A 10,398-nucleotide genomic window follows, 5' to 3' on the forward strand; every position below is an offset into this window, starting at 1 on the left:
GCTGAGGGCTCAGGGACACTCAGCAGGCACAGACAGAGCAGCACAGACACAGCAGAGGGCTCAGGGACACTCAGCATGCACAGAACCTGCAGCACAGACACAGCTGAGGGCTCAGGGACACTCAGCAGGCACAGAACCTGCAGCACAGACACAGCAGAGGGCTCAAGGACACTCAGCATCCACAGAACCTGCAGCACAGACACAGCAGAGGGCTCAGGGACACTCAGCATGCACAGAACCTGCAGCACAGACACAGCAGAGGGCTCAGGGACACTCAGCCACTGCCATGGCTCTTCATGCACAGGGCACAAGCTCAGACACTCTCAGAGCAGCAGTTATGGAGGGAGAAACAGCTCATCTCTCAGACAATCTTTACTTACCCAAATCTTGAACAAAACAAACACTATATGGGGTAAGAGTTAGCTGTGCACTCAAAATGTCTAATTTTATATGAGCTGCCTGAATCTCCCACGTCCATGCAACTGAACAGGAGACAACCATTAGTTATAGGCCATCAAGGGGATAAATCTTCATCTTTAAAATAGCATATATTTGAGCTTATTGCTAAACTAAGTGCTGTGAAAAATAAGGCCTTTCTGAGGTTACCAGGAAAACCTTACAAAAGCCAAGTTCCAATGAACAAGAAGACACAGCAAGATCTTGCCTTCTGCCTACAACACACTTCATTTTGCTGATTAACAAACCTTAGCAAGAGACCATTCTCACAGAGGCATTTCTTCTCTGCTGAATGCAGCCCAGGGATGCAGAGCCCAAGCCACCTTCCCCCTCCTGGGTACGCTGTGGACAGTTTGTGCAGAGACTGGGCCAGCTGGATCCTGGGATTGTTCACCATTTGCCCCACAGGATCATGTTCTTTCTTCCCAGCAAAAGCCAGCTGGGAGAATGCAGTCTGATAGCCTGGAGTATCCTCTGTGTCAATGAAGTGCTCCTTGTCAGGGGTCGTGTCATCCTCAGGCAGCTCAAACAAGCCAAGGAGGAAGGGCCTGCAGCAAAGGAATCCTGGGGGGAGAGGGGAGGGGAACAGTGAACAGGTGAGGACAGCCTGTGCTTCACAAGAACGCTCAGAATTGCTTTAGAGTCAGCAGCAAAATGCATTCTAAGAAGGAGACAGAAAGGGCAGCCTTCATAAATGTTCCCTTTTACTGAAGGGCATTAACTTGCTGCTCCAAAGTTTGCCTAAAAACTGCTCATCTTCTCGGGCACCACAACACTGAAACGTGGAACGCTGGAAGCACCACTTCCATTTGGTTGGTGGAACACCACTGGAAGAACCCTGTAATTCTTGCTCCTCTACAGGAGGCATCAAGCAGATTTTAAAGGATTAATAACAGACCTTGTGTGATCTGTGTAGAGATAACATCACGAATTTCATCAGCATGGCCATCTGCCTGGGGATGATTTCAACAATGTGTCACAGCTTTGACAGAGGAACGTAAACCCTTCCTCATAACTTTATTCCCATGAAGGCCAAAATGACACAAAAGCATGGAATGTTTCCCAGCATGAACACAAACTGCAGAGAGCAGTGGTCAGAATGGCTGTGCTGTGTGGCAGGGCAAGTGTGTTGCTATTAGCTGGAGATTAAATGGAGACACTTTCAGACAAGTAACGACATCACACACACCAGGAAAGGAGGAGAACTACACAAGTCCTTTAGTTCCATTCCCTCAGTTTTCATGGAGTGTCACCTGCTGTGGCCACTGCCCTTTATGCCCCCCTTGACTCCAGAGCATTTGGAGCAAGTCCCTAGAGCCACCAGAGTCCCACCCATGTACAGGATGCCTGATCTGTGCAACTGCACACTCTGAACCACTCGTGTCACACTGGAGCTTTTCAGAGCAAGGAACTTACTTTTGATAAGTTTTGTTGGTTTGGAACTTGGAAGTCTTTGGAATAGCAGAATGAAGACCTGTTTCCTGTACCAGTCAACTGATTCACTGGAAATTTAAAAGAACAGTTATTCAGTTCACAGTGGGCTTTGACTGATGCTGTCACTTTACAGAAAACAGAGATAAAGTTGTTCCCATCTCTTTAACTGATAAATGTGACATTTTTGCTCCTGAAGTGTTAACCTTTGGCATGACTGCACACTGCAGAACCAAAGCCCACAGAAGTCAGTTTTGAATGCAATTTGAGCTCATACTCACGGGGGCATATGCTCCATGATGCTGTTTAGCAGGTCAAAGCCTTGGGGACCACTGGCTTTCAAGGCAATCAGCTTCAGGAATCCCCCCAACACTCCAGGCTGCAAGGAAAGCAAACATGAAGCTCTAGGCAACTGTTCTTCCTAAGTGGCCCAGCAGAAAGTTGGCTCTGACCATCGAAGACACGCAACAGTGCAAAAGCATCCCTAACCTAAACCAGGATTCTGATCCTGCAGTGCAGGACAAGGAAGACACGTTGTGGCTCCTTCTCACTCACTCACTCCCTCACTCACTCCCTCACTCCACTCACTCCCTCACTCACTCACTCCCTCACTCACTCACTCATTCACTCACTCACTCACTCACTCCACTCACTCCACTCACTCACTCCACTCACTCCACTCACTCACTCCACTCACTCACTCATTCACTCCCTCACTCACTCACTCCACTCACTCACTCCACTCACTCACTCACTCCACTCACTCACTCCACTCACTCATTCAGTCCCTCACTCACTCACTCACTCACTCTCCTCAAGCCTGTTCTGAACACAAGCCTTGAGAGTTCTGCTGGTCCGCATGTTCCACAGGAAGCAAACAAGGCAAGAAAATTCTGGGAAACTGCCACTTGCCAAAACCAAGTGCAGGAATTTTCCATCTCGGCTGACAAAAGCACAGGAGCCCAGGATTCACCTCACCCCCAGGACGGGAAAGCACCCACCGAGCTGCACGCAGAGTATTTGTCCGTGCATGGAGCGCCACTGAGGCCCAGCCCAGTCCAGCCCCTGCCCCGCGGCCCCGGCACTCACGATCTTGGCGGCGGCGCTGCGGGCGATGGTGCCGGCGCCGCGCTCCAGGAACGCCTCTGGAGCAGCCGCACCGGCGGCGGGATATTCCCCGCGCGCTCCCGCGGCACCGGCTGCGGCAAGTGCGGGAAAACAGCGCCATGAACGAACACGGGATGTGGCATCGAGCAGGAGAGGCAGCACTGGCGACAGCGCTTCGTACTCCGCGCATGCGCAGTAGCGACTGCGAACTGTACTCCGCGCGTGCGCAGTAGCGACTGCGCTCTGTACTCCGCGCGTGCGCAAACCCGACAAAGTTCCGTACTCCGCGCGTGCGCAGTAGCGACAAAGCACCGTAATCCGCGCGTGCGCAGTAGCGACTGCGCGCTGTACTCCGCGCGTGCGCAGTAGCGACGAAGCTCCGTACTCCGCGCGTGCGCAGTAGCGAAGAGGCTCCGTACTCCGCGCATGCGCAGTAGCGACAGCGCTCTGTACTCCGCGCGTGCGCAGTAGCGACTGCGCTCTGTACTCCGCGCGTGCGCAGTAGCGACTGCGCTCTGTACTCCGCGCGTGCGCAGTAGTGACAAAGTTCCGTACTCCGCGCGTGCGCAGTAGCGACGGCGCTCTGTACTCCGCGCGTGCGCAGTAGCGACCGAGCCCCCTCTGCCCAAACGCCGGTTCGAATCCCGCCCTCGGCCGCCCCCTCTCCCTCGCCTACGCCGCCTGGCGGACACGGTCGGGAACTGCAGCGCACTCCAGCACCCTGCGTGGTGCCCCGCGTGTCGCCGCGGAGGGGGCAGCAGCCCTGGAGGGCTCTGCTGGTCCCGCCATGGTCTGAGGGGCGGCACCAGCCGGACTGGGACAGCCAGGGTGGGTCTTGTCACGGCCGCGCCGCTTCTCTCGCACGTACGTTCCGCCTCCTGGCACGGGACCCTGTCCCCCCCCCCCCTCCGTCACGTATTTCCCGCCTCTCCAGCAGGGGCTTTTCCCGCCCCTCCCCTCAGCTGCGCTGCCCCGCCCACCGTGAGGGGCTCAAGGAACGGAGAGGCGAGGCGCCATTTTACGCCGATGCGGGGGGCACGGGGCGCAGAGCGGTCGTGTCGGAGAGCACTGAGGTGTCTGTGGCGTTACTGAGGGGAGAGGTCAGGTATGGCACAGCCTCAAAGCGATGTAAAGCCAAGGGAACCGTGGGGGCAGAGCTGGGACATGTTTTGAGGGGAAAAGGCGAGGTAAAGTGTTAAGAGTCGTCCCCGGTGAGTGCGTGAGGGAGCCGCGGATTCCCGCCCCCACCCCTCCCGCCGCTCGGGGCAGGGGCGGGGGGCAGAGGCGGGTCCCGCCCGCCGCTCCGGGAGGCACAGGCGGGTCCCCGCCGCTCCGGGAGGGAGAAGGGGTGTCCCCCACGCTCCTGGGGGGCTGTGAGGGCTACACGGACAGCGACAGGTGCCGTGAGGGCGGTGGGGGAGTGCTCGGCCGCGCCGTAGCTGTGCCCTTTCCCCGCCGCTCCCCTCAGCCCTGAGGCAGGGCAGGCGAAAGGTGCTTTGAAAAACTCCGATAAAAGCTTGTAGAGTCGCCCTGGGGCTAATTTTGGGTTTTAGAGACTAGGGAGTGTTGGACTACAGCATCAGAGCGCAGCAGGGTGTTTCGTGACAATTCTGAGGGAAAAGCAAAAAAAGAGGGTGCCTATGGGGGACAAAATAAACATTTTTCAGAGCAATCTGGCATAACTATTAGGGACAGAATAAACATCTTGGAGGGATATAAGCGTGGGGCCATCCTATTTAAAGACAAAATCAGAAGTACTTCAGGGAAGACATTGGTAGCATTTTCATAGCAGGCATCTGCAAGTTGGCAAGACAATTTAGGTAGGAGAAAGAATGGACATTTAAGCAGGCTGTGCTAAACTAGCATTCTGGATGTGTGCAGTTCTTTTAGTTGTAGAAACTAAACTTGCTGATGGGGTGAAGGAGACAGATTTTTCTGAAAAAAAAATTCACCATCCTAGGGAATGACTCCATAAATTAGGAATACTGTTTTACCTTCTTTCCAATCATGGAGTCAAAGTTTAACAAAGGATCTTGGACGTAATTTTCCTGTAAGAAGAGAAAAAGAATGGTAATAAGTACTTCATGCCGAGTCCAGCCACAGATTTTTCAAGCAGCAAACGGGTTAGAAGGCTGAAAAGGGAGGAAAACAAAAGAAAAGAGGATGAATCACATTAAAATTTTCATGTGGGTTCAGGAGACAATATATAATGAAAACAAGTACTGCTCCAAGACTTAAGTCCTTGTACAGGAGTAGAGGTTAATAGAGGGACCTCAGGGCTAACCCTCTTCTCTTTATCTTGCAGAAGCTGTCGAGAAACAGATGGAGATGGACATCGAGGAAAGAGTGCAGAGGAGGATCAGCAGCATCGAGGTCAAGAGGGAGCACAAGACAGGCCTTCTGGGCAAACAACTGTCCCTGCCGTCATCGGGACAGACACACATGTTGAAGTGCAGCAGGAACCTTCAGGGTGCCCCGCTGGCTTTCACTGGGCGACCCCCCCGTAAACATGGCTGGGTCTTTCCTTTGGTGTTTTTGGCCTTTTGCCACGGTTCTCCTTTGGCTGCCCAGGGAGAGCGGGAAACACTGTAAGGAGAGTGAGAGAGCCCTTCTCCACATCCCAGGGGCAAATGGAGGTATCCTGACCGCAGGCCACCGTGTCAGCGGAGCAGGGCTTCTTTGTTTCCCTTGGCACCTTGAGCCTGGTGGCGGCTGCTGGCCACGGTGACCCCCCTGTAGCCTGGGCATGTCACAGCCTGTGTTCGTTGTCCAGCCTTGAAGCCGCCCTGCGTAGTCAGGGGCTTGAGGTGTCTGGGCAGGCCAGGGCAAGTCTGAGGCCGTGTTCTCCCGCTGCTGGGTGTCAGGAATGGCTCGCCGCAGGTTGCTGCTCAGAGCTTGCTCCCTCTCCTGGGACGTTGCCCCTTTGTGTCTCTGTCTTGTCTTTGTCGGTGTGAGTGAGAGAGCGAGCGTGTCCCTTGGTCCCCCTAGAAAAGCAGGTAGCGTAGCTTAGGCTTCCCAGGAGGGAAAGAGGGGCTCTTTGTAGGAAGCTGTGGGGTGCCATCCGTACTGCTCAGCAGCAGGAGGCCGCCTTAGTCACGGCCTGGCTTGTGCAGAGGCCACGAGGGCCTGGCAATGTGGAGGGGCTTCACAGCTGCCAACGAGCAGAGGACATGACATGGCCCAGCTACAAAGCGTCACAGTGGACGACAGGCGCCAGCAGCCACAAAAGGTGGCAAGGCAATAAAGAAAGCCGTGCCCTGTTTTCAGGGTGGGCTGGGGTTGGGAGAGCTCCATTTTCCCATCGGGGGTGAAGAACGGGATTCTCACCCTCCTTCCTGGGTTGCCCTCTCTCTTCGGGCAGCCAACGAAGCACCGTTAGGAGGGAGGGTGTCTGGGTTCCCCCGAGGCGGAGAGAAGGAGCCTCCGTGGGCCTGTGGGCCCAGGGCCGCCCGTAAGTCTGGGCCAGTGCCCTGGAGTCCCGGGCACTTTGCAGACTAGCAGCAGCTCGAGCCCTCTGTAGTCAGAGGTGCAGCCTCGTTGGCCAGTGCTTTGCATGCCCAGCTTCCTTTGCCCAGAGGGCCTGGCTCCCAGCAGCAGACGGGGCGTCGCTGTGACCACTCAAGGTGAGGTTTGGAGAGGTTTGTGTCAGTGGGGGGCTCTGTGGGTGGGTTTGGAGTGACTTGGAGGTCTCCTTCTGGGGATGTAGGGTCCCGGTTTACTTCCTACGGAGGAGCTGGTGTTTCTCACACCTGCCTGTGTCCTCCTTCCTTTGCAGAAACCATTGGAGAAGAGAGCGGCGGCATCGTGCGGATGGCAGTGCTGACGTGGGAAAACGTGGAGGTGACACCAGTGGAAGTTGGAGGGTTGTGTGGAGCCGTAGGGGGTGTGGTGGGAGCGGGCAGGTGATGGTGGCTTGGGGAGCTCGCTCTGGGTGCCCGTTTCACTGACTTGAAAGAGTTGGAGCTTCTCAGACTCAACTGTGTTATTCTCTTTGCTTGACGGAAGCCATCCGAGAAGAAAGCAGAGCCAGGAGCGTGGGACGGCGAGGGATGGCGAGGCAAGAGTTCAGCAGAGGATCAGCAGCGTCGAGGTCAAGAGGGGGCACAAGAAAGGCCTTCTGGGCAAATGAACCTCCTGCCATCACTGTGTTCGGGCATACACTTAGAGTGCAGCGGGCACCTTCAGGGTGCCCCGCTGGCTTTCATTGGGCGACCCCCCTGTAAACAGGGCTGGGTCTTTCCTTTGGTGTTTTTGGCCTTTTGCCACGGTTTTCCTTTGGCTGCCCAGGGAGAGCGGGAAACACTGTAAGGAGAGCGAGAGAGCCCTTCTCCACATCCCAGGGGCAAATGGAGGTATCCTGACCGCAGGCCACCGTGTCAGCGGAGCAGGGCTTCTTTGTTTCCCTTGGCACCTTGAGCCTGGTGGCGGCTGCTGGCCACGGTGACCCCCCTGTAGCCTGGGCATGTCACAGCCTGTGTTCGTTGTCCAGCCTTGAAGCCGCCCTGCGTAGTCAGGGGCTTGAGGTGTCTGGGCAGGCCAGGGCAAGTCTGAGGCCGTGTTCTCCCGCTGCTGGGCGTCAGGAATGGCTCGCCGCAGGTTGCTGCTCAGAGCTTGCTCCCTCTCCTGGGACGTTGCCCCTTTGTGTCTCTGTCTTGTCTTTGTCGGTGTGAGTGAGAGAGCGAGCGTGTCCCTTGGTCCCCCTAGAAAAGCAGGTAGCGTAGCTTAGGCTTCCCAGGAGGGAAAGAGGGGCTCTTTGTAGGAAGCTGTGGGGTGCCATCCGTACTGCACAGCAGCAGGAGGCAATGACCTTAGACATGGCCTGGCTTGTGCAGAGGCCACGAGGGCCTGGCAATGTGGAGGGGCTTCACAGCTGCCAACGAGCAGAGGACATGACATGGCCCAGCTACAAAGCGTCACAGTGGACGACAGGCGCCAGCAGCCACAAAAGGTGGCAAGGCAATAAAGAAAGCCGTGCCCTGTTTTCAGGGTGGGCTGGGGTTGGGAGAGCTCCATTTTCCCATCGGGGGTGAAGAACGGGATTCTCCTTCCAGGGTTGCCCTCTCTCTTCAAGCAGCCAACGGAGCACCGTTAGGAGGGAGGGTGTCTGGGTTCCCCTGAGGCGAAGAGAAAGAAGCCTCTGCGGGCCTTTGGGCCCAGGGCCGCCCGTAAGTCTGGGCCAGTGCCCTGGAGTCCCGGGCACTTTGCAGACTAGCAGCAGCTCGAGCCCTCTGTAGTCAGAGGTGCAGCCTCTTTGGCTACTGCTTTGCATGCCCAGCTTCCTTTGCCCAGAGGGCCTGGCTCCCAGCAGCAGACGGGGCGTCGCTGTGACCACTCAAGGTGAGGTTTGGAGAGGTTTGTGGCAATGGGGAGCTCTGTGGGTGGGTTTGGAGTGACTTGGAGGTCTCCCTCTGGAGATGTAGGGTCCCGGTTTACTTCCTATGGAGGAGCTGGTGTTTCTCACACCTGCCTGTGTCCTCCTTCCTTTGCAGAAACCATTGGAGAAGAGAGCGGCGGCATCGTGCGGACGGCAGTGCTGACGTGGGAAAACGTGGAGGTGACACCAGTGGAAGTTGGAGGGTTGTGTGAGCCGTGGGGGGGTGTGGTGGGAGCGGGCAGGTGGTGGTGGCTTGGGGAACTCGCTCTGGGTGCCCGTTTCACTGACTTGAAAGAGTTGGAGCTTCTCGGACTCAACTGTGTTATTCTCTTTGCTTGACGGAAGCCATCCGAGAAGAAAGCAGAGCCAGGAGCGCGGGACGGTGAGGCAAAAGAGTTCAGAAGAGGATCAGCAGCGTCGAGGTCAAGAGGGTACAAGAAAGGCTGTCCTGACAAACTCTCCCGGCCATCACCGGGACAGGCATACACGTAGGAGTGCGGTGGGCACCTTCAGGGTGGCTTTGTGCTGGGCAACTCTCCATGTAAACGGGGTTTGGTGTTATTGGCCTTTTGCCACGGTTCTCCTTTGGCTGCCCATAGAGAGGGGGCGACCTTGGAAGGAGGGTGAGAGTCCGCTTGGCCTCACCTGATAGGCGAATGCAGGTCTCCGGACCGCAGCCCACCGTGTAAACAACAGGGCTTTTTTTTCTTTGCCTTGGCACCTTGAGCCTGGTGGCGGCTGCTGGCCACGGTGACCCCCCCTGTAGCCTGGGCATGTCACAGCCTGTGTTCGTTGTCCAGCCTTGAAGCCGCCCTGCGTAGTCAGGGGCTTGAGGTGTCTGGGCAGGCCAGGGCAAGTCTGAGGCCGTGTTCTCCCGCTGCTGGGCGTCAGGAATGGCTCGCCGCAGGTTGCTGCTCAGAGCTTGCTCCCTCTCCTGGGACGTTGCCCCTTTGTGTCTCTGTCTTGTCTTTGTTGGTGTGAGTGAGAGAGCGAGCGTGTCCCTTGGTCCCCCTAGAAAAGCAGGTAGCGTAGCTTAGGCTTCCCAGGAGCGAAAGAGGGGCTCTGTGTAGCAAGCTGTGGGGTGCCATCCGTACTGCACAGCAGCAGAAGGCAATGCTCTCAGACTTGGCCTGGCTTGTGGAGGGGCTTCGAGGCTGGCCAGAGAGCAGAGGCTAGCCTCAGCCCTTCTTTCCGAGGAGGCAGCAAAGCCTCTCGGTGGCCCACCTGTAGCCTTGGTCCCTTCGTTTCTCTTGGACTCCTGTTCTGTGTCACTGGGTCCCTGAGGATGTTGGGGCTTCTTGGGGGTTTCTCTAGGACACTGTAAGTTCCTGGCGGTCCCCGGGTCTCTGGGGCTGGCAGAGTGCAGCTGTGCTCTGCAGAGAAGAAGTGGAGCACTGAGAGACTCAAACAAATAAGAAAACCATTCCTGATGTGTAAATTATGTACATATGTAGAGTGTCTTAAGTTTAGAGCCTTTATGTTTGTTTAAATAGAAATCGTGTTCTTATAAAGAGCATCTGAAAAATAAAAATCATTGACTTCATTTGAAACAAAAATGTTATGCAAAGATTGTCATCTTTCCAGAGGCTACTTTTTCCTTTAAGTTTCCACAAATCCTGTTCTGAAAAATACTTTGTGCCCATGCTCAGTAGTCCTCTACTGCTGTCAATTGCTCCATGGTTACCTGGAATGTGTATAACTTCTTCTGTGTAATACATTGTATGCAATTATTTATAACATCACCTTGCTTTCACACTGGGTATAAAGATGTACTGTTGCAATTGGCTTTCATCAAGGTTACTTATTTTGACAATAAAATGATCATCTCGCCCCAAAGGACTGGTAAAACATTCAACTGTGTGAAAATTTTGTGAGCTCAAGAGTACGCACATTGGAATGGAACCTGACCTTTAAGAAGCAGCTGGGCTGCACTCCAAGTGGAGCAGGTAAAAAGTGGTTTGCGTTCAGAATATCAACTCAGAAGACTGTTTTTCAAAAGGGAACTCCAAACTCAATGCTGAATTCTTTAC

At 55.3% G+C, this 10,398-nt stretch overlaps 1 protein-coding gene and 1 long non-coding RNA gene across 2 annotated transcripts; one reads left to right on the forward strand and one right to left on the reverse strand.

Annotated features, from left to right (window-relative positions):
• Positions 1-414: 414 nt before the first annotated feature.
• On the reverse strand, positions 415-3,783 carry LOC139668531 (uncharacterized). The gene is made up of 5 exons (XM_071548139.1): positions 3,671-3,783; positions 2,977-3,475; positions 2,169-2,266; positions 1,873-1,958; positions 415-1,020 (listed from the first exon to the last, which is right to left on the reverse strand). Exons 1-5 carry the CDS (start codon positions 3,781-3,783, stop codon positions 617-619), a joined length of 1,200 nt encoding a protein of 399 aa, XP_071404240.1. The 3' UTR covers positions 415-616.
• A 2,772-nt stretch (positions 3,784-6,555) lies between these two features.
• On the forward strand, positions 6,556-7,414 carry LOC139668206 (uncharacterized). Its single transcript, XR_011696995.1, has 3 exons — positions 6,556-6,617; positions 6,770-6,834; positions 7,000-7,414. It is a non-coding gene; the product is annotated as an uncharacterized lncRNA (long non-coding RNA).
• The last annotated feature ends 2,984 nt before the right edge of the window (positions 7,415-10,398 follow it).

This window comes from Pithys albifrons, chromosome 2 (assembly GCF_047495875.1).
Source record: "Pithys albifrons albifrons isolate INPA30051 chromosome 2, PitAlb_v1, whole genome shotgun sequence".
NCBI classification, from domain to species: Eukaryota; Metazoa; Chordata; class Aves; order Passeriformes; family Thamnophilidae; genus Pithys; species Pithys albifrons.